The sequence below is a fragment of the Calonectris borealis genome, chromosome 1 (assembly GCF_964195595.1).
Source record: "Calonectris borealis chromosome 1, bCalBor7.hap1.2, whole genome shotgun sequence".
Classification (NCBI taxonomy): domain Eukaryota; kingdom Metazoa; phylum Chordata; class Aves; order Procellariiformes; family Procellariidae; genus Calonectris; species Calonectris borealis.
The window spans coordinates 147078769-147103373 of record NC_134312.1 but is presented as its reverse complement, the minus strand read 5'-3'; the positions used below and the strand labels follow the sequence as shown (position 1 = coordinate 147103373).

The window sequence follows — 24605 nt, the reverse complement described above, 5'->3', positions numbered from 1 at the left end:
TGTATATATATTCAATGGCTGACTACTCATCAGAAAATCTCTAGCTCCCTGCTTGCTGGAATTTTGCCAATGCTCAGATTTTTTATATTTTGCATTTCTGGGGAGGGATTGTTTATAAAAGAAAAATTGACTTCTTTCTGAAGTATTTGAACAGAATACTTTTCTTAAACTTAAAAGGTAATGGTAACAGACTGAGTTTTTTTCTCCCTTTTGTGTTTTATGTTGTGGAATGATCTGCTTTACTAAAACTTTTTGTGATTTAGGAAATGTTGATCTTTGTCCTAATGGCTGAAACAGATGTTTTTGAAATGCAGGAAGGTCCCAGGAGATGGCAGTGTACAATAACACATTTCAAAATATTTCTTGGAATCTAAAACCATTTCACAATTAAAATTGAGTTGTTATTTTGTAAAATGTTCATATTATTATTTCAGGGAAGTTTATCAAAGAACAAAATGATCAGGTTTGTTTGTTTACTGATAGCCTACTTTAGTAGACAAGTTTGCATGTCTTATCTTTTTTACAGTGAACCACCACTGTATATTAACTGAACCACTAGATGTTAAGATACAGTTTGTCTTGTTCAGCATCTTTATGTGCAATTCAGTAATAGGTTGTAATCTGCAATAGGTTGTAGTTGATAGCCTGATAGTAAAACTATCAGGTTGTAGCCTGATATTAAAACTTTATTTTTTTTTTTTAGCATTTATTTATGACTGTTGAGAATTGTTAGGATGAAAATAAACTTATCTTAGCAAAATTTCATCACATACTCTCTCAGAAAAAGAAGATTTAATTTTAAACAAAGTTATTTATGTACTTTAAGGGAATCGAAAGAGTTGAAAATACCTTCTCTTTAAAGTTTCAAAGTTGGGTCTAATATTTGAAGCCAGCTTTTACAATGAAGTCCAGGGGACAACATGTGAATTTCTTTGTGGAGTTTCCTTATTATTATCTGAGAATGTTAAAAAGGATTTGCTTCCATTGTGGGAACAATCTGTGGCCAACTCCGGATGTTACTTCCACCAGGCTAAGCACCTCTCATGTCCTGGTGCCAGCTTTGAGCCCTTTTTTGAAGTCTGTCGAAGAACAGCACTTGTCACTGCAATGGGACCTCAAGAAAACAAGGTTATATGGCAACATCTGGATGAACCCAATGACTTTGTGGTAATTGAGGAGTTATAAAAAGCAGAAATTATCTCAAAATGTCAAGTTCTTTTTATGATTTCTTTTGCAGTAGCTGGTGTCCGTGAAGATGTCTTTTTGATCTGGAAGGAGTTGGAGGAAGCCAGGAATACAGTGAGACAAGTTCAGAAAATTTTATCAGAATCTGACCAGCCTGCTTCTCAAGATGGTATCATTTATGTTTCTTTCAAGAGAGTTACCATTATGTTCATGATCAATATTTTATTTGTGAACAGTTTTGATTACATGTCAATTTGGGGATGATTTTCTCAGAAATGTCTATATACAGGTAGCACCTATACTTGGCATCTAACTTAGGGTTGCTTAAAACTTTCCATTACAACTCTCTGTTTACTACTGCTTAAAATTGCTGAACTTGAAGAGCTCAGGCTGAAACACACCATTTTTAGTTCACCAGTAACTAGGTTTAGAAATTGCTTAGATTTCAAGATATTGAAATTTATTTTTTGTGGTCTCTCCCTCTCTGCCTGGGCCAGTAAATCTTTAACTTTATTCTACTCAGTGCTGGGGAAGTACCTCATCTCTCTGTCATCAAAGTCTTCTTGGGATAGCTTCCGACCTGGTAGCTAGTTCATTGCCCTAAAAGGGAAGAAGTGTGGATTTGAATTTTCTTAGTCAAAGGTAGAGGACTGAAACTGATTCTGGATGAGTGCTCTGACAACTCTGGTGTTAAGAAACACAGAGAAACACCCACATTTGTTAATTAAACTAATAGTTCCCACCATTATGTTTGGCCTAGAACGTGATCCTTTTGTTGTTCTGTGGATATTGATTGGATTGAGCCCTCTTGAAGGCAGAAGCATAGCTGGTTTCTGAATCTCTGGAAGGCTTAAACAGGGGATGGTGAGAAGCTATTCAGCCCTGCTAAGGTGGAGGTGCCCTGGGCATGCTCTGGAGCAGAGTGATCACACTGACAAGACTTAAATACTGAAAACTTAGGAATCTGTAGAGTCTAGGCAGCTTCAGCGTTGGACTGCAACTCAGGGGGTGGATTTTCAGGATCATAGCTGTGGTCGTCAGTGCCTATATTCTGCATTAGTCCCTGGTTTTAAAATACTTACATGGTGTCTGGTGATATTTTTTGCGTAAGTTGATACAAGATTCAGGTTGAGTTAGCACAAGTCATTCATCAGTGAATTTGTGTAGCTCCAGTATTGGTTTTGCAGTGCAATTGCTTTTGTTTTGGCTAGATGGAGGCTGGGGCCTGATGCCCTTTTCTGTATCACCTGCTGAGGAACACTTTGTACAGTCAGTTGGTCAGTCACCTGAACTCTCAGCGGTGTGTTGTAGCGCGGTGATGGTGAATATTTGAAGCTGGGAACTTTCTCTGCCTGCACTGGGTTTGAACATGTGTCAATAACATAACTCTGCAGGACTTAAGCTTGAGTTTGTTTTCTGTGAAGGTGTAATACAGTTTTTATACTGATAATAGCATCTTCTGAATTAGCAGGACTTCCCATATGAAGTTAAACGGCTATACCGTAATGCATATGAACAAAAAGACCACAATAAAGCTGCAAGGGCAGCCCTAATTTCGGTGTTTATTTATGTGCTCCTGACTATGCAGCTTTAATATTCTTTTAGTGTTTGTTTTCATACATAATCACTTCATAAATAAATTAAAAGAGATGAAATTACAGTGTGATTTATTTTGTCAGTTCTTCAGCATTATTTGACTGTTGTCCATGGATCCACATAACTGCAGCCTTTCTGTTTGCCTGCATTTCTTCCTGGTTTTGCTTTTCTGATCTCTTTAAAATGCTCTGCTGCAAAATGTAGTTTGTTCTGAAGATTGCAATCTTCTTCAGGAGAAGAAACAGAGAAAAAGAGACAAATTTTCTGCTGACTCTCCAGATAATGCACTAGTTACCTGACCTGAGACATGATTTTTTACATACAGCATGTAGAAGAAAGAAAACGACAGTTTTCTTTTTAAAATTATGTGAGTGCATTTGTGACGCTTGCCACACTGGCTGTTCTAAGGACCACAAGCAATCAGAAAGCAAATGTTTCCACATGAACAGGCTTTGACCCTGCACCTGCCCTGACGCTGGCTGATCTCTGTGTGTGTTGAGGCATAGGTTTGTTTACAGGCTCAGGATCACTGTAGCTGCATCTAAACAGAGTAGACATTTATACCACCTAGGTCCACTGAAATTAAAGTGTGACAAAAAAAATTCAACCTGCTATGATACCCACTGGTGGGTGATTTGGTTTACGTGTGCTTAATTGAGCTAGTGATGAGTGAGTGTAGAGCCCTGTATCCTATTACTAGTATCCAGAGATGTGCAGTGCCCAACCTTAAGATGGTTCTTAGAAAATTTCTAAGACAATATGGCATAAAAGGGTAAACATGAGAACAGTCATATCAGATCAGACAAAAAATATCCTGTTTCTTTCAGTATCAATTAAAAATGCTAAAAGGAGGATGTAGAACTAGAGAAAATGTCAAGATGGGACACAAGTGATTTGTGACTCGGGATACGTGGTGCAATATTCAGCCTATAAAAAGGCAATATTGCAGAGAAACATAGTAAAATTTCTTCCAAAGATATTGAAGTTTGTCTTTTATTTTAAATGACCTTCTCTGAAAAAGACCAATGGCAATGTTAGCCGGTGTTCTCAACTGTATTTTCAATTACACCTTTGTTGTTTTATTTTCTCAAATGATTCTCCTTGAAGTTAGACATCTTATACAGGAATCCTCTGGCATTTTGTAATTCAAACAGTATGAAGGTTAAGTCAGTCTTCGTACCTTTAAGAATATTCCCTTTATATGTTGATCCTGTAGCTATTTATCTTCTTTGCTCACTGTCTTCTGATGGGTTTGTTCCATTTACAAAAGAATTTGTTGCGAAGATATGCCTGATGAGAAAAAAAAAAACCCACAATCAAAGTAGAGAATATTAAAAATCAGTCAGAAATATTCTCTCTTTCCAAAGCTGTCAGTGAAGCAGAACACATTTGAAAATTTTGACCGCAGCATCATAGCCTGTTTTTGAAAATACCTTATCCAACTCTATCCATGTTATACAGGAGGTTTTGTTTGTTTTATTTTCTTTATTAGCAACAAAAGCTGATCATCCATTACAAAAGCTTACATCTGACAAATATTTGTCTTCTGAGAAGTGGTTGCAGAAGTATGGCTTGAAAGCTCAGAAACTCACACTGTACGATGCACTTGCTGATTGTACTTTTCGCCATGCAGATGGGTTTGTTGACATAAAAACTAAACCAGAGGATGAATCTTCACAAACTGATGCTGTGAGTATTGTTAATTTTCCCTCATGTCCTGTGAGTTGATTGATTTTTTGTTTAAAACTTGAAAACTTGACTGATAGCTGAATTTATGATAAAGTGTATGGTCCGTTGTTATCTAGTTTTTGTTAAATCCAGCTTAGTTGTGGAAAGGGACAAAGATGGTCATAAATAAGATTGTTTCAAAGGGCTATTTGAAAATGACTGTTTCAAGGACTCCTTCCTGGTCCACATATAATCTGCAAGGTAGAATCAGGGCTGGCTTAAGCAATGCCTTGTTTTTCTGTGTATTTATGTGGGGTAGGGCAAAGATTGGTTGTCATCTTTATTTTTCCTTAGAAGTAGTATTGGTCTCAGCTGCTCCAGTGTTCGCAGGTCCTTAAACAAATTTGGATTAATTTGTCTTCTATTTGTTTTTCTCAAGCTCTACCATTACCCTGTTTGATAACTTGCTAGCTACAAGAATAAAAACAGTTTCTACTGACTTTTGCTAGGAGCAAATTCTGTGACCACCCTATCCCATGTCTATTTCTGCACCTGTTCATGTGCAACAAGTATGCACCTTTGAAGTTTGTTCGCCAAATACTAAAGGCGCTGCAAAATACTGTGTTTTGGAATATGAAACGTATTTTCTTTGGCTGTAGGAGACAAAGAGGAAGGTAATTCATGCAAAGTACTGTGAGAAGTTTGTACATACCTTCTGGAAAGATGGATCTGTAGTTCATGTATATGTTAGTACAGAAAAGTATAAGCAGTATGAAGAGAAAATGAGGACGGCTCTTAGACAAGTGGAAGGAAGGTTAGTGTTCTGTCATGTAAAATCAGTTTGTATTATTTTACATTGGTGTTGAAATGTTTGACATTTACTGTCATAATAAGCTGAAGTGATTGGTAAATTGCCAGCAGCAGTACTAAGCCAGAAATCCATTTTAGATCAGAATCTTGTGTGTAGGATTTATTAGTACCCGTATAAGAAAACCGATGAACAGTTTTATCTTTTGTTCTCCTTCTGGAACACAAATGTGGAAGTCAGTCTGCACATTATTGAAATACTGCTGAAAGTGCCAAAAAGTATCGGGACGTAAGGTGGCAGAGAACTTCTAGAATCATCAATAAAACTTGGTAAACATTCATCTTGTGTACCAAGGATCTCTTGTGATACCTCTAACACCAAGTAGCACAGCTTGGCTTGTGCCCATACTGATAATGGTTATCTGCCCTTTTTGCAACTTTGTGTTGAAGACAAGTTTGAACAGTCTAGATTGGAGTCAGGGCATGAGCTATTAAGTAATGCATATGATCAGAAGTTCAGTGCTCAAGCTAGCTCCCTAGTTTGCTTTTCTGCAGCTGTATAGATACATTCTTTGATTTTGTAGGACATCTGCAAAAAAACAGGCAATCTGATGGTCTGATTCATCTGTCCTAAAGATGCCCTAAAGTCAATTGGCTTTTATATCTCCATTAGGAGAAGAAAGAAACTTTCAAAATGGATATTGTAGAACTGAGAGAAAGAATAAATGTTGCTTTCTGTTTTGTATATTAGGACAATGAGATGTCTCACTGAAAAAAGCAGGATATGAACTTCAATTTTATTGCTGCTTCTCTACCAAAAGTATAACAGCCTGATTACATTTAGCAAGGTCAAACAGAGTTTTGTTATTCCTTTTAGTTTATCTTCATCTTGCTGTATTTAGGATAACATTAACATACTGCGAAAGGAAAATTTGAGGTAAAGGGTTTTGGTGAGTATATATTTTTGAAATCCAGGATTATGGGTTTGCCATTTTGAATGGTTCATCTCATTGATAAAAACTCTTGGTAAACTATAAAACACTTTTGGGGAAATAACTAATGGCAAAATAGCTCTCAGTAGCAAATGTAATAGGATCCTTTAAGTTTCCATGATACCATTTTTTTAAACCTCTGTGGAGATGAGTAATATTTTTCCCAGGGCCATTATATTCCGTCTGTTAAATGTCTCTGTTTCAGGGTAGACAAGTAGTTTATGACTTTCAAGGGAAATCAGAATTGGACCTGCTGCAGCCATTACTGAGGAAATGTTCTTGTACACAGCAGTATGTATGCACGTATTTAACTGGCAGGCATGCTTAAATTCTGTTTAAAATGTAAAACTAAGTCTGTATTTAAGGCTCAAGGTCAGCAAAGCATGGAAGCATCTGTGTTATATTAAGACTCTTCAAAGTGCTCAAGTTCTTTGCAGAATAGATTCACAAGTGGTTTCCTGAAAAGGGAGGCGTATTAGCATATGCTTAAATGATTTCCTGAGTTCAGGCTGGAGAACAGTTACAGGGGCAATAATTACAGTTACTTCCACGGGGGATTTCCCAGGTCAAACTACCTGATAATTGACTTTATAAAGGTGCTGTATTGCTTTGTCTGGTTTGGCTGTCTCCTACTGAAATTAGGAAATAAAAATGCCTTGTGTTGTTATGTAGTGACAGAGGATTGGTTCATCAAGGCCAATATACTGCTTCTGACAGTGACTAGTAACGGGTGCTTAGGGAAAGAGAATAAGAAGTACAGCAGTGATAAAAAGATCCTTCCTGTTAGATTCTGATACACAAAGCTCCAAAGATCTTACAGACCAGGTTTTGATTTTTTTTTTTCACTCCCCCAGGATTAAGTGGCTTCAACAAGGAAGCAGAGGGCTCTTTGGGAATGTGTTTGAAGATTGTGTCTATATTCTTATTGATACATCCCAGTCTATGAAGGACAAGCTGCCACTGGTAAAGGAGAAAATATTTCAGCTCATACAGGTATGATAAAGTGATGATTCTGAAGACTGAGGAGCATTTTAGAGTAGGCTGATCTTTTCTGCATGGTTGTTACTCTATTTTTTTTTTTGAATGGTTTTAAAAAAATAGAAGCTTTATAAAAACATTGTGATTTTTCCTGGTGTGCTTATTTTTCAGTTAAAAATTTATATTTTTTTCCTCATTTGTACAAATATTTGAAAAAAATCTGGAGAAAATGTTAAAAATTAAAAAGGCTTAAGTAGTTCTTCTTTCCCTCAAGCCACCTCCCTCCTAAAAAAAAGAAAAGAAAAAAAAAGAAAAAACAAAAAAAACTATGCAATGAAGCACCTTTTGGCATTTTCATTTTTATTTTTAAGTAGTGTCATCCAATTCCGCTAGCATGTTGTGATTTGTAATGTGTGTTCTAGATTCACTTTCATACTTCTACAATAGAGGGTGTAGAATATTTTGAATGTCCCTGCATCTTACAGTGACTCAGAACTTTGCAAAGGGACTTGCAAAGTGCAGAAGTACCTCAAAAGCAACGAGTACTGGGAGACAGACCTAAGATAGGATTTGTCTCACCTAGTTTTAGAAATCTACAATGATTCACTTAAGCTGACATTAATATTTGAGAGAAACAGGCACTATTAAAACATGATTCCTCTTAACTTTTTTAGACCTGAGAGGAGTAACTGACAAATAAAAATGCTATCAGTCTGGCATCGATAGCAATCATTAGTAGGGCTAGAAAATTTAAAACCATAACAGAAAGGTTTTTGAGCTAAGTGTTTAAGTAATAGGACATAGTATGATGTGGTACTCTAGAGAGATCAGCACTAGGAAATGATTAGATACTGTGTCAGAAGGTTTCACAGGCAGCTGAACAGAAATGGTGATGAAAGGGAGGCAAAAGATTCCAGGCTCTGAAAGTTTGTACTAGCTTGCACAAATCTTTCACTCTTTGTAACTTCTATCCAAAAGCAACTTCAGCAAATTCTTAACTTAATTCTCTCTTGCTGTCTTAGTTCCCCTTGCCAGTGCTCTACATTTGATTCTTATTCTCCTCCTCTAAATGATGTCTGTCTTTGATTCTGATTTCAATGTCCTTTGGTAAGCAGTCATAATCTCTTCCTTATACCGCTGTCATACACAGTTTCGTCTCTCTCTTTCTTGCCCTCCTAGACATTTGCTGTTCAAGTACTTTGAGACATATGAGAAAGTGGAGACTTATATTGGGAAGTTCAAGTAATCTTAATAATTGCAGGCAATAATTGTCTCTGTCTCTGTATGTCTCTCTGTATACCATAACTGAATATTATCATAATTTATTGTAACCATATAATCAACTACACATTAATTAAAACAACCCCTATTAGTCAGTATGTCAGGATACAAGTATTCTTTCTTTTAACACTGAGTAAAATTCAGATGCTGTCTCTTGCAGGAACAATTGAGACACAAAAAGAGATTTAACTTTGTGAAATTCAGTGCCCAAGCAGTGGCATGGCAAGACAAACTTGCTGAAGTTAATGAGGAAAATTTGCAAGATGCTTGGCTTTGGATAAAAGGGCTTGAGGTAACATGGAAACTAATTATCACAAAGCGTGTTTGTACAAAGTTATATTTGTGTCTTCTCTTTCTGTATGGCTGGGGTATTTTTGGATTGACTAAGTATTCGACTTGAGTAAGCTGAAAATATAGATGATGTATAGACTTTAGTAGATCTGAGTGCAACATATTATCTCTGTCAGGTATAATAAGCTTTTAACAGTGGACCTGTTTATAAGACCATATTAGTTCAACTCGCAGCCTGCTATGTTTAGTAACCACAATGCAAACATTGGCCCATTTGTTCTGTAGGAACCATGACAGTGTGTCTAAATTTGTCACTCTTGCTGCAGGGATGCTGCATGGATGAGGGCTGTCGCTGGCAGACTTACAGCTCAGAGGTGATAGAGGAAACTGGTGCCAGAGAGCTGGAGAAGCATTTCTAGACCCTTTTGGTGCATAGGTAGACAGTTGACTTTAGCTTTCATAGGAACATCAGAGCAAACTCTGACCAAATATTTGTCTATCTACCCAGTATTCTTTCTCTGACAGTGGCCAAAATCTGAGGGTTTTTAACTGAAACAGAGTAGAAATGCTTGTAGTCAGCCACCAGACTGTAACTGTCAGCAACTTTAGGACCAGTTAATCTGTCAAATGTGGACAGCAATGTTATGAGCACAGGACTGAAAATCAGTCATACAACAGTACAGATATATCCCATGTTATGTTTTCTAACACAAAAAACATGTTTATATAATGAAACTCCTCAGCATTATGACAGCTCTTCCTCACACTTAATCATGAAATTCCTGGGGATGAGGGAATTGGGGAAGCTACATAATACCTCTGAGACTACAAAGCAAGATAAATAGCTTGGTATTCTCAGAAAATACTAACGGACAAACATATGGAGAAAAGAAAGCGTTAGTGTGGCCTCACTGAGTAGTTGGTGATTACTTGTAGCTGAGGTTAGTAAACTTAATTTTACTGCCATCCTTGAGACTTCAAAAGATGGCTCTGTTTAAGCTATATACGTGGTACAAAATCGTGCAAATTCGAGAATACTTTGAAGTACAATAATTTGACACCATCTCATATATGCATTTGGGAATGGCCTTTTTCATAATTTTTCATGAAGTTGTGAATTGTTGATTATAAATTTCCTTCTAAGTTCAGATCTAGATATCTGAAATGGTACAGGGAAAGGTACAAGAAGAGTCTACTTTTTTTCGGGGGTTACATCTGCTGCTGACCTTTTAGTCTGTTTAAAGCAGTGCAGGCATAAGTCTGAGATCAGAAACCTGGCTTTACAGTGAAGCTGAAATGAACAGAAGATTGCTTTGGAATATCAGTCAGAGTAGATCCTTTGATCTCATTTTATACACTTTGGTCCCAAGATGTTGAATAAGGAAGCTGAGCTATAAACAGTAACAAACTGCTCCTTAAAAATCCTTTAAAGGTGATAACATTTAAAATTTTGGGGGTGATTATGCCACATAGTTGAAGCATGTCAACTTGGTTTAAACACTGATAAAACCAGTGTTCATTTGTAACAGTAGCAACTGAGAAATCTAAAATTAACAGCTTTTACCATGAGGTATGTAGTTATTTCCTTCACGTCATCGGCATCCACAGTATTTTCCTATGATATAGTGGAAGAAATTGTTTTGTTTCAAATCAGATCAAAACCAGGTACCATTATTAAAAAGAGCCAGGATGGCCAGTTTGCACATAATAATGAGTGATGTGTGCCTAAAACTTTATAATGCTTACGAAAACATTAGGAATATTAGATATATTTAACACAAAGAAAATGGCTTAGGCTAATTATTTCTTATGAGTGGGTACTGGTAAGGATTGTTTGTGAATTAGAAGATAAGATTATCAAGTATCATCTGAGCTATCTTGTTGCCTGGCCCATTCTTACGCAGCCATTTAGAGTCACTCTCAGAGTGTACCTCCTATTCCATTTCACCTAATTTACTTACTTTGCCCTTTCTAATAGAACTGTTTGCTGGAAGGATGGACTGGAAGAAGTTTTGACACAATTAATAGAACTGAAGAAATAATGCTCTCTCTTAACATGTTTTTGCATGTATGGGTCAATGTTAGTGATTTATATTTATCTTCTGTAATGCACTATATATGTGGATCCTGAGTCTCTTCTTACACCGCTACAATCCTCACTGCCCTCCAGATCGGTACTCAGGTGTTATACTAGCATAAAACAGACCCACATCTTTTCAGGAATTTTGCTTTGGCCCTATTAAAAGACTAAGACTAAGACTTCCATTCTGATAAAACCTTACTTTCCCCTTAAGTTTGGAAAGTTTGGTACACTGAGTGTTTGAAAGGTGGAAATCTGAAGACATAAACTGTAGTTTTTAGGTTCCTATAAGCCATGAAGTGCATTTTGGTGAGTTTAGAGTTATGTTTAGTCTAAAAAGGAGAAGGACAGATCATGTCACTAAGTATGTGGATGACACAGGAAAAGTGCTAGTATTACTCAAGTATGAATTTTTAGGGGGCACAGTATTGCTTTACTGCGTATTTTTTGTTGTTATAGCTAACTTTTGTGCTAAAAAATAGATTATGTTTACATTGATGTGCTGAGGGGGTAGATGTGAGATAGTCTGGAAAAAGAAATTGTTCAGAAAACCAGGAAATTCTTTACCTGTTTTTGAGAAATAAATTTGTGCAACTTTTTTGTGGACTTTCTGAATTATTTGATTAAGTAAAATACGTATTTCAAGGGAGTGTGATGAGTTGGCAATCAGGAGCAGCAGTGGGAAAATATAATAGAATGTATCTTTTATATTATATCTTCCTATCTGTTTATAGTCTTTTAAAAAGTGATTGCTTTTGCTTCTACAGCTCATTTCTGTTGCCAGCATTTTGCTTATGTGTGTTTGCATAAGCACTGAATACCAATTTGGTACCAATTTATGGTACTTTGACACCTGCTTTGATTTTTCTAGCTATTTGACATAAATATTTTCACCGTTTCATTACTCATTTTGGTTCTGTAATATCCCTTGAATCAGTACACTGTCATTATTAATTTAAGAACAGAGGCAAAGAACTGTTAGTATTTATAGGTGTTCCTTTGTCCCTTTCTTTTTGGTTTCTTAGGTTGGAAGTTCCACAAATACACTCAAAGCTCTCCAGATTGCTCTTGCCGATACTGACACTCAGGCTATTTACCTCTTGACTGATGGGAGACCTGACCAGGTATTTCTGAAATGAGAAAACAGAAGATGCAGTAGTGTGGTGCCACAGTGATGGTGTCAGAAGGCTGAAGCAAATGTATGAGATGAATATCACAGCTGCAGAGCTGAGTCTCTTGGATGTTGTCATAATATTGAAAAATTGTATCTGAGAAATGTGCTGTTTGTGAAGGGGTTTTGATTAGAACTCTCCACCCACAGTCGAGTCTTTGGTGCATGATAACTCATGACAGTTTTCATGAGTTGTTTTAAGGATCTGGTAATGGATTAAACAGTAAAGCTTAATGTTAGTATCAAGGGTAGGATTTGTGTTAAATAAAATATCTCCCTAACTTAGTACAATTATCTCATGAATTAAAAATCAAAAAATAATGATGGTCCCATGACATGGTTGGATTTAAATATTAAAACCCTGCAATCTTGTGTGATGGCTTGAAAACCTAAAAAGAAAATGATCGATAGCAAAATAAAAAAACCAATGTTTGTGTTCAACATTTTTCCCCAAAGAACACTTCAAATATATAAGTAGGTACCTTTTTACATCCTGTTGCAGAACTTACACAAAGGCTATCTCATGTCTGAGGAGTAAGGGCCTAATTATGAATTTACATTATTTTCATATAAAGATGTTACCATTAATATTGTTCCATTAGGTCTCCATATGATTCCATTTTTATCCTACTGAATCAGATTTGATCTCATGTAGGCAATTCTGGAGTAGCAGTAGTCTGGAGTTGCTTTAAGTCTAGGTTTAAGTGGATAACAGAATCAAAAGTATGCTTTTATTTTTGGAAGTGTTGTTACCGTGACTTAAAATGATGCTATTTCATGATATATTGCATTATATAACACCAACTAAAAACTGGAAAAAACCCACTTGTTGATCAGATGTAATTATGCAAATTAGGTAGAACTGAGCTTTGAAACTGTAATGCATGGTGAAAACTAGCTGGTATGCTGATAATGGCATTTTAAAAATACTTTATTTACCCTTAAAAGTTTAGCTTGGTTGTAATGGCAAATATGCAGCAAAACTCTGACTTAGGTAAATAGCTGGGCTGAAGGTCATACAAAATTAATCACCGAAGCATATACAATAAATCTAGGATTTAGAAAGCATCATAAACTTGCAGAAATAATTTCTTTATACCTTGATAAGGAAGAAAAATGCTAAAGGCTCACATTCCTTTTTGTTCTGTTTTTCTTGATAAAAGCAAAGTGGCCCATGAGGAAAGGTGGATTTATATGCTTCAAAGTCATTGGAATATCAAAATGTAAACCTGATTTAAATTAGCAGATGAGAGACTTTGACTTACATCTTTTAATGTTGCTTTTAATTTTAGTTTTAAGCTTTGAAATTTTCTACAGACAAGTTGATTGTTTTTGGCTGTCACTCATTAAAACTCAATTTACAACTGAACAAAATCTTTGCATTGTTTCACACTTTTGCTAGCTAGGAGCATATATTCATATTTTATTAAAGAATAATTTGGCTTAACGTACACTTATTCAGATTCTTCATCTTAATATATTTATTAAGTTAGAAATTAATGAACACTTAATTTCTTTTTACCTAGTTAATAATGGCTTTTATGATTTATATTATACTTTTTAGATGAAAAAGAGGGAATTACCAAGATTGTTTTTAACTATTAAAGTACAACAAGCAAATATATTGCAAATATCAGGAGAAAGCTAAATTTGTCAAGATTTATGACAGTATTCTGAACAACCTAAAGTGTTATCAGAAGTTGGAGAACTGAGTCAATAATTTCTTTCTACCAGATCCTTCAACATTTTTAGACATGGTAGACCTTTTACTTTCTCACCTAATTTTTATTTCTTTATTGGAGGAGGAACACTTACTTTCCTATTTTCTCAGCCTCTATTTTGTCTCCTGATATTGAATCAACTTGTCATTGAACTAATTTAGCTTAATAAAAATATCAACAATTATATACATCCAAAAATATACAGTTATATACATCTAGTGATACTAAACACCAATATAGTAGTTTAATTTCCTCTACTTTAGTAATTTCCTTTAAGACTTCAGAAACAAAGAGTACTGATTATGTTACAATTTACATTTTATTTTATTAGTGTGTCCTGTGCCTTAATGCATTATCGGTGTTTCAAATTCAGTTTTAAATCAGATCATTTTATATAATTATGAAATAGCAATCCATATAAAATGTATGCTTTTAACTGGTCTATATCTGTCTCTAAACAACAGTATGACTGATTAAATTCTTACAAATTCTCCATATTTTGATAAATACACTTCTAGATGCCACATGTTTAATATACACTTTTCTATTTTCAGCCCCCCCAAATAATTTTGGCTCAAGTCCAGCTTTATCGTAAAATACCCATCCATACTGTATCCTTCAACTGTGATGATACAGAAGCTAATAAATTTTTGTATGAACTATCTACTGAAACAGAGGGACGGTTTCATTATTACAACATTTATTTGACTGATCCTGATGCTGCAGAGTTTATTGTTGTGAGTATCTGACAATGAAGATGTTTGTTTCTTCATGCTATTGAAGGAACCACAGGACTTGCATTAGTGTGATTTCATATTACAATAGATTATTAAAAAAAGAGAGTTAACCCTAGTCAGATTTGAAGTGATGTGGAAGCAATGAGTGTGACATTTTTTGCTTATGAAATTTTATTAGACCACAACAAAACAGCCCAAATATCATGCAAAGTACATTTGTAGTGCAATTGTTGCAAACCCACCCCCCCGCCCCGAAAAACAAAACCCAAAAAACATATAAACCAAATTCAGCTTTGGAAGAAACACACGTGATCTTTGCTGTCTCAGAAATAAGTTACTATTTAAAATGAAACTATGGTTTGTATCCTGTTAATAAATGAGAGAATGCAGAGCTGAATTTGAACAATGATGAATGAATGATTCTATGAAGTTTGCTCTACAGTAGCCACTGGGGACACATCTATGATGAGTAAAACGACTAAAATAGCAGTGACCTATCAAGTGTGACTAAGCAGCTCAATCTAACAATGCCCAATAGGAAATTTCTGAATAGACTAACAGAAACACCCATTTAAAGCATATTCTTGTTTTTAATGAAAGTTAACACTCAAGTTAATTAGTTCCACAAATTTTAGAAACGGTGGTAGTGGAACGATGAGAACAACCAGGAACAAGACAGTAGCAGGAAATTTAGAACTTTGCAGACTCCGATTAGAAGGAAGATGTGCAAATAGTCCAGCTCTTGAAAGATATCAGAGAGTGCACTGGACAATTTCGGTGATTCTGCTGATGTGGACTGTGTGACACTGCGCGTGTTGGAAAGATGAGGACCAGAGTCCGTGTTGTCCATCTCCAGACTTCTGGCCCTGTGGGACTTGTAAAGAGATCATTGTTGGAATTTCCTTCCTGTTTCCTCCTGTAGTCCAAATGATTCTCAGTCAGTTCCAATGTTTACTTGAAGAGTATGGGTTTTACTTCCCATTTTTCAGGGACAGTATATGATACAGCTGTGATCTGTAGAATGACAGGACAACAGTTGTAATGTACATATCTTGTATTGTATTTTATTTACTTATTTATTTGCTTGCTTGCTTGGAATGAGGAGAGCTACTAACCTCATTACATTATTCAGAAATATGGCTGTTCATATCTCAAGGGGTAACTGGCTTGTTAGGGAATGCTTGTCCTTTTCCTAAAAACAAAGAATAATTTGAAAGGTTGTATTGCCAAGCACATTTTAATCTTGTTTTCTATAAGCTTGTTCATACATACAGAAAGTGGACAAAACAGACTTTGCTTTAGGAAACAGAGAGACTACCTGAAAAAGTATACAAAATCATGCAGCTGTCCTAACTGAGTCATATTCAAAATTATTATCAGAGCTTGCGTAGTTTCAGTTCAGAAATGAAACATGTTTAGGAGTAATTGTAATAAAATATTTGATTTTCTTTTTGTTAGAGTGAAGACATACATCTTTTGAAAAGAGAGATTGAACAAGGAGAAAGAGACCTAGAGAAAGTGAAGACCTTCCATGCTGAATGTCTGATGATGAATTGTTGTAACGGGGAAAATGATCCGGAGAATAAGTATGTCCTCATACTGCTATTATGTTAATAAGAGATAGGAGCTATCTGTTACATTTCTCCTTTTTCATTGTCTTACATTTTTAACCTCTGACATTCTTCTCTTTTAAAAAAAAAGGTGGTGGGTTTTTTTTTTTTGAACAGTTAAGGTAATGGAAAAGAAAAATCTGGAAAAATACACTAATACTGTGATGACTGAAACAAAATGATCTCAAATATCTAAACAGTCTCAAATTATTAGTAATAATTAAAGCAAAAAGGTGAAAATATTTTTCTGTCTCTAGCACATGGTAAAGTTGCTCCCTCTGACCTAGAGAATTCACGAAAAATTATTGTCCTATTGGCAGAGCTGGCTTGGTACTTCATGACTAAATTGCTACGCATTGGGATATGCTGACTGAAACATAAATTACATACAAATGTACTTGTTTAGAAGATGGCAAACACCATGAATGAAATTCAGCTTACTTTTTTTCACATTTTTGATTTGCAATGTGTTGTCTGTATGTTCATGCCATATTTATCCTTGCTTTTTATCAAAAGATAAGTAATCTCATCATTAAAAGTAGTTTCATGCTCAGCATCAGTTGAAAAACATGTTGAAAATCGTATGGTGCCAAAAATGACCGTTCAAAAAGAGATCCTTCCACAGCACACTGAAGGCAGACTCCTGAGCCACTGTGGAAAAGTTTTCTGCATGTCTGATCATACTGAATTTCTGTTTGGGTAACAAACACAGATCTAGCTTCAAACATGAAGTTACTTGTAATCTCTACAGGAGCACAGCCTTAATAAAAAAATAGCTTGCCCGGTGCGTTATTTATCTGTGCAGTAATCGTACAAAAGCAAAAAAGTAAAATCAGATTTTTAAGACAGAAATCTATTAAAACCAGTAAGTTAAAATAAAGGTATTCAAAATAAAGTTAAATAAGTTAAAAGTGGAGAGTCCTGTGGAACGATTTCATATGTGTGGAAGGGCAGTAGGATGTCCAGTATAAAAGTAGATAAGTGTTTATTTCAGAGTTTATGTATTTTATTTTTTATTAATGCTGGGACATAGGTATATATGTGTGTATGTATATATATGTGCATATATATGTGTGTGTGTGTCAGCTATTTTCATTGCTGGTGGTAAGTTTACTCTTTCCCCCAGGATTCAAAGTGGCTATTACAGAACATTCTGACCCTATTAAAATTATATGAGGGTGTTGCCTTAAAAGAAATGAACATCTTTTAAATAGACTAAGAAACGACTTTTTAAACAGTTTAAAAAACTAGGAATATTTTAACCTCCTTTGAACTCCCCTTTGAAATGCAGACTGGGATAATAGAGAAAATATTTTGCACTGTTGAAAGCATTTGAAATGAGTATTTAAATTTCAGCTTAGCGTTTTTTAAACCCGTGATATATGTTTTAAGTAATTTCTTGCTTGTTTCTTCTTTTTGTCACTTACAAGCAGTAATCACAAGCAGACACATACTGTGTCTTCTGCAACCGAACACGTTGAAGAGCTGAGTACTACTGTTAGCAGCAGGCCGTGCTGTGCTTCAGAGGAGCCAGCACCGACACCACATCAGCAAACCTGGCAAACCAGTGCTGACAGTCCAGCCCGAAGGAAGAAAGCATTATATGCAGGTAAGACTGAAATGAACTGTAGTTGTTAGCAGAATTTATTCACTAACTTGAGAAGATCTGTTGAAAATAGCAAAAAGCGTCCCTCATTGTAGGAACAAATGAAGCCTTTGATGATTTAAATAACCATCTTTCTGAAATTCTAACTAACTTTTCTTCATTTTTACTTTTCAGCCACCTTACTCATTCGACCCAAACAGACAGACAAATGTCCACTCAATTATGCTTCATCACATGCCCTGTGATGAAAAATTAACCATTTTGACAGAATGTTTTAAAAGCTCTGCAAGCAGTTTTTTAATTAGTAGATATTAAACCCTTATTTCTTTTTATTCTAAGTACATCATTGGCAAGAATGAAGAGCTGATCTATGTTTCACTAGTTACAGTATTACTTACACTAATATTTCTCCTTACTACACCTGTAACACTACGTTTCTTTTTGAAGTATCCTATGTACGCAGTCTGAAACCAAGTTTACCTGGCTGACGTGAAAGAAGTCTTCATCCTTGGGAAAGTACAAAGTATAAATTAGTGCTGAAGTCATTTTGTGTTTGAGGTTGTGTATAGGCAGTGGCTTAAAAATTGGGACTGCATACCAAAGAGGAACTCAAAAATCCCAGGCATATATTTGAACAGTAAGTTAGCTCTTCCTTTCTTTCCCTTTCAACACCTGCAGAGCAAACAAAGACGAGTCTGCTGCGAATCCTGAGCCATAGTGTGAAATCTAGGGAAGAAAGCCCAGAGGAAGGAATATCTCCTGAAAAAAAGAGTTTTTCTGTCAAAAAGAGCATGAAATGTACAACCATTTTCAAAGGCAAGTTGACAGAACAGGAGCTTTGGGTGGGGCAGACCATAACATTTCTTCTGCTGTGTTTGTAACTAATAGTGCCTCATTTGAGGCAACACTGTGCAGACCTGCAGTACAAAGGACAGGAACGCAGCAGAGCTCCAGAGAGCTGGAGGAGGGTATTGTAACAATGTTCTTACAGCTGTGGCCAGGCTCCTGCCAGTGCCCAAACGATTTAGTTTACAACAGCTTAGTTATGTCCACAGTATGCAGCAGCTGTGATACAGCTATGCCTTAGACTGCTGAAAGGAGATCACAGTTGCTTCTATCAACAGAATAAATAGATTTTGAGAATCTTGTTATGATACGGTAATAGATTGTTGTTGTGATACAGTAATTTGTAGTTATGTTCAATGTTGAAGTTAAAGCAGAGTGTGGTGGCTCTAATTCTGTGGCACCAATGTAAAAGGAGGTTGCACTTTATTAATATGCTTAGACTTGCAAAAAACATGTTTTCTGGGACAGAGACATATGCCAAGAGAAAAGTATTTCCAATGGGGCTTGGATATACATCCAGATAGTTTTCATTTCTCTCAGTAATTCATGCAACTCTGAACTTTATGATAGGTCCTCTAAGTTGTTCTAAAACCTCACCTATGATATTTAAAGATGTTTGACTTTTTTACATTTCAGTGTCTTATTTTTAGTTCTTTATATACCGTTTATACAGATGTTCATAGTGGTATACCTTAAAGTAGCCAGTCCTGGCTGTCTCATTAGGGATAGTACTTGGTATCACATCTTGAATTGGGGAATAAACTGGTTAATCTTTCTTTTTGGGTTATAAGAAATAAATGCATACAGAGTTCAATTTAAAAAAAAAAATTATTCGCTCCCTATTTTATAAATTTCCTCATTGATTAATTAGGGCTCATGAGGCATATAGTAACACTGTTACTATTGATCAAGCACCAAGAAACACAGGAAACATCATTCTCATTGATTAGTTTAGCAACTGAAATAGGCATTATTGTGTAGTATTTGTGACACTGCTAGTAGGCTCAAATAAATAAATGATGCTATTGTATGTCAGCTTATTTATGTATACTTTTGTGTGCACAAAACCTGTGAGATAATGAAATGCAAATGTTTTATCTTAGATCTGAAAATGCAGAAAGCTCTGAAAAGGACATCTAAAAGGTATGTGTGTGCATATATAGGTACATCACAAAAATTACAGTTTTTATTTTTCTTCAGCCATTTCAAACTTCTCAAATGTATTTCTACCTTGTGCTACATCTTACACTCTCTTTTTTGTAGTTCTCTAGATATCTCTTCAGCTCTTTGGTTAAAGACTCATGGCTTGGTTGCTAGGCGACTCACCATCATGGATGCCTTAGCTCCTACAGCTGTCCCTCATGATACCAAATACATCCCAGTTCTGGACAAGCATGTAGTTTCTAAAGTATTTGATGAGGTAAAACTTTTACGCTCTTTCAAAGCAAACATAAAACTTGGTACTGTTTTCAAAAGGATTTTTTAATTCATTCTATAAATGTCATAATTGCATTCTCTAGTGTTCATTGTAGGTGGTTGATGTGCACTGAATGTATAATGCATATCTGAATGTTCATTCATGCATCAGTAAGAAGATAAAACTGATAGTAGTATTTCTTGCAGACTTTACTCTCAAGTTTTAGAGCTATATATTTTTCTTTCACAGTTACCAGTTGATGGCAGTGTGCAGCCATCAGGTGTTCAGCAATTTCTTGAGCACCACAGCCTCTACTGTTACATATTAATTCACTGGAGTATGTATTTTAGGTCCATAAAGTCATCTGAAAACTGTGCAGGTGCACAGTTTGTGGATTTGTGCATTCCCAAAGTTTACATGTGTCCGCTAAGACCTTTTGAAAAGTATTGGAATTCAGTAATTAAAATTTAATTCTGGTAAATGTAAACAATTGTGAGATTGTACAAAATTCACAATGAATTGTGTATCATGAAGCTGTAATTGCCATTCCACTTAAATGAAATCCATTTTGTGGCAAGTTGTTCTAATTCTTCTTGTGTGATGCATCCTCTGAAAGTCCTATGAATATGTTGCAGGTCATTTTAACTAATAAAAAATGTTTCTTCAAACAATACTCAAAGAAAAAGCTGAACAGCATCTGTTTAAATAATAAAGGGTGAGCTAAGGGTTTTGGAATAGGAACTGATATAGAGCTAAGTAAAATATTTATAACAAAGGTACACATTTGTACATTCTAAAGTTTTCAAGTTTGTTTTTTAAATTTAGGAATGGGAATTTTTGCTATAGCATGCAGATTGTGGAAGCAAAACCAGATCCTCTGTTTTAGTAAAACCAAGTCAAAACCAAGATCTTCAAGGATTTTTTTTAAGTGTGAGGGTTTTTTTAATGCAATAAAAAGATGGCTTTTTGCATCAAAAGCATTAAAAAATGTACATTTTAACATTTCAGATGTAAAATAGCCTTTTTTCCCAAAAAATTCAGATATTCAATGATTACTAAACTGTACAAAACAATATACTGTAAGTGAAATGTCAAACAAAAGATGTTGTGACTTTCACATAACTCTTATGTCTGATTTCTGAGCAGTCACTTCTTTTTCCATCTTCTTCTGAATACACCTACTAAGTAGAGATCTTCCTGCCATGTTTCTAAATGAAGACTCCTTCGAATCCTTTCCAGACAATCCTGAGCTGCATTTGAACTGCTATTTGCAAAAACAGTAGTCTGTAAAACAATGGTCTTTGAAAATAATCAAAACTGTAATTCAGCAAGTGCTATATACAGGTAATTTTTAATAGCAGTTCATGGGAGCTTATGGCAGTCTGCTTCAGGGCTGAATTAAGTTCAGTGTTCTTAGAATGAACAGCTGCTGTACAGAATCTAAACAGTGATCCATCTTGCTTTAGATTCAGGGATATAAACACAAAATAATACATCATTTTAGCACTTTTTCGTACCTGCTAATCCCCATTAGTTGTATAGAGACACACAATTTCTCAGGCAGTGGAAAATTATTGTTCTATGTGTAGAGGCATGGGTTTTTCTGGATCTGAAGCAGAGTATAGAATGGAAAAAGAAGGTTGGGGGTTGCACATGAGATGGAATCTGTAGAATTTATGAGCTATGAAACCCACTCTCCCTCAAGCTTCATGCCAGCATATCGAGGAAAAGCAGAAAATAGGTTCTGAGACTAGACATAGAGCTTGAATAGGAGACATTAACAAATTGATTAAGGATCTTGATTATTGCAGTACTTCAGAAGTCTTCACTGAAAATAATAAATGTACAGACATTTTTGCATTCTTCCTTCTGAGATCTTAGTTTTCTTGGTGTGGAATGCAGACATCCTTGTTTGCTTTTCTGGGGATAGTTTAATTTTTATTTTCAGCCTTTGCTAGCAGTGATGATGGAGTAACTATCAACAATTTTCTCACCTTGGAGAAGCAGCGAGCAAAAGGTTTCCATGACAGCTGTTCATTAACAAGAGGCTGACCTGTTGTTTTCAGTTCTATGTGACCCGTCAGTTTCACCTGGGTTATTTCAGATTCACTACCATCAGATTCATATGCAGAAAAAAAACTGGGGGCTTGTCTAAATTATGCTATGGTAGCTCTGCAGCAAACCTTCTCTATACAACCATGTGAGTATCTGTTGCAGATTGTGGCATCTGAAGTACAGCTTTGCAAGTCATGGAGTTTTGACTCAAAGCTTTGCTAAAAAGAATCAAGTTCAGATTCAGCCAACCAAAACATCTTGTTCAGTCTAAAATAAGAAAGATTTTTCTAGGGTTATTGTGCTTTGGTTTTGTCTTTAAAAATTTGAAATTTTGTTTTTGAAATAAAAGCCATTTTGAAACAAGTGAATTCTTTTGATATGAAAGTTTAAGTATTTAATTTAGAAAATGACAAAACATTTTGGCATTAAAAGAGCTTCCCTGTGATTTCTTTCCGCTGAATCTGTCAAATTTCACTTGTCTTCGCGAGCAGCTTTCATTGCTCTCAAAGTATGCATAATATTTCAAGTTTACTATTTGCTAAGAATATATTCCATTCTGGTTTTATTCTTCAGTACTGTAATAATGTGTTTATGTTTGTCTGGCCCTCATATTCTATTCAAAGTGTTTTATAAACTGTATTAAATATTCATTTTGCAAATGATGCTGTTTGTACTTGGGTTACTCTAGGAATTTGTAAGGAAACGTAGGAGAGGGCTTCTACGTGGTGAAGCCCTGCTGAACTTTTATAAACTGGGTTTGTGTAACATAGCAGACAACCACCATGGCAGTATGGAACTGGAAGAGGGGTACTTTCAGTACCAGGTACTGGTAGCCAGATTTCATGGCTCACAGTTCTAGGCAGAGATTTACCTCATCTGTCTCTGCAAGATACTTCACTGACATGTTCCCATTAACTTTAGCTTCTAAGTCATCTTAAGATTAATTTAATATGAGGAGCTTTGATGTGGTCTGGCACTGATGTGACAGAGATTTATTAATCAGAGAGAAGACATCCTCAGAAAGAGAGGGGAATATAAAGTCACACCACTGCTCCTGAAAAAAATGGTCATACAGCAGTAATTTGGAATCCAGCTAGGCTGTGATGATTCAAACACAAATAAAACATCACTGAAAAATGTTCTCATTAAAGAAGTCTTTTTATTGTTTTATTTTCTGATTGCTTGCCTTATTCCCCCAACAGGGGTTTTATTTAAATTGAAATGATTTAATTAAATTTAGTTTTATTTGAATTGAACCTCATCCATCTTTTTGTCATCTATATCCTAATCTGAGACAGGCACTTGGAGAAGCTTCCCACTCAACCATATGTGTTGAAGGCAGTTTTGGGGAGAGTAACATTCTATCTTCTCCATTTCTTTCTTAGTTTTTTTCTGTTTATAATCATCATCAGGACATTGATATATAAAATAGCTTTTCTTATATGAACTGCTGAGTAATGTTAGAGGCTGAAGGATGGTGGGACTTTGGACTGAGATATTGGAAGGCGTGTTTCCTCCTCTCTGTCATTCTTTTCTACCTTTTTCTTTGCCTTTTGAAGATCTGCTTGTAAGTGTATGACTTTCTATTTTATAATGTAATTACTTATGTAGATGCTGTATTGTGAGGTTTGAAAGGTATTGAAGTTCCTCATTCTGACCAACCTGGTTAGGTTCCTAAGCCTTATTGTGGTTAATTAAGACTAGTTTCAGTGAGCAATATCCACTTTTTTCACACTTCGGTGATCAGTGTGATGGTGAAAAATGTCTCTCTCCATCTTTAGTACTCTAATTCCTTAGAAAATATGGTCCTCCAGAATAAGATTATTAAATACACTTAAATAAGTAACTATCACACCTGTATGCTAGAATTAGATGCTAATAAATATAAGAGAGTGTTGTTTTAAAGCAATACAATCTGGAATATGGTCATGATCTAGACATGCTTGTCTCCCTTCTGACTTACCCTTCCATTATTAGGCTGAGTTTTCCGACAGTACTGATTTAGTTAGAATTAACTAGTAGTCAGTAATCTTAATTTGCAACTTCTGCATAAAGAGATCGTATCATTTCAGAAGAATTTATTAACAGGCTGGAAACTATGTCTTAATTCTGACGTTTCTTTGGGGTGCTCAGATCTTACTTTCTGCAGCCTTCCAGTGTTCCTTCTGTCCGTTCTGATCCTTGGACATGGACTCATGGGCATTTAGTTATTCTGGTGGAGCAAAAGTTGTATGAGAAATGAAGTCTTTGTCTTTTATTGTATAATAGATGCTACCATTGGCCCATGTTAGCAACGTCAAGAAGCGGATCACACTAATTAATCCTCAGGCAGTGAATCTTGATGCCTATAAAGAGAAGCTGGAACAAGCAATTAAATCCTATGAAAGGCAAGTCTACTTATCATCTACTCAGAAATTTATCATGTTTGCAGTCTAATTTCAGATTTTTCGTATGTAGTGGGTATTTGCTCACACATGCTTTGCTCAATACTGGTAATTCTGCACATTGACACACTGTGTCAATCCACCATCATTCTGTAGAAGAAATGTTTATTTTCTTTAAAA

The 24605-nt window shown here is 35.5% G+C and overlaps 1 protein-coding gene across 1 annotated transcript in view; it reads left to right on the top strand.

Moving 5' to 3' along the window:
* Nucleotides 1-24605, top strand: part of VWA3B (von Willebrand factor A domain containing 3B) — a 69078-nt gene that overhangs the window by 18645 nt on the left and 25828 nt on the right. Inside the window, exons 8-20 of the mRNA XM_075135190.1 lie at nt 1238-1354; nt 4274-4470; nt 5109-5263; nt 7103-7241; nt 8668-8799; nt 11904-12002; nt 14325-14507; nt 15966-16093; nt 17551-17726; nt 18402-18539; nt 19673-19712; nt 19833-19989; nt 24310-24428. Coding sequence (XP_074991291.1) covers nt 1238-1354; nt 4274-4470; nt 5109-5263; nt 7103-7241; nt 8668-8799; nt 11904-12002; nt 14325-14507; nt 15966-16093; nt 17551-17726; nt 18402-18539; nt 19673-19712; nt 19833-19989; nt 24310-24428 — 1780 coding nt within the window. The remainder of the gene's footprint in view (nt 1-1237; nt 1355-4273; nt 4471-5108; nt 5264-7102; nt 7242-8667; nt 8800-11903; nt 12003-14324; nt 14508-15965; nt 16094-17550; nt 17727-18401; nt 18540-19672; nt 19713-19832; nt 19990-24309; nt 24429-24605) is intronic.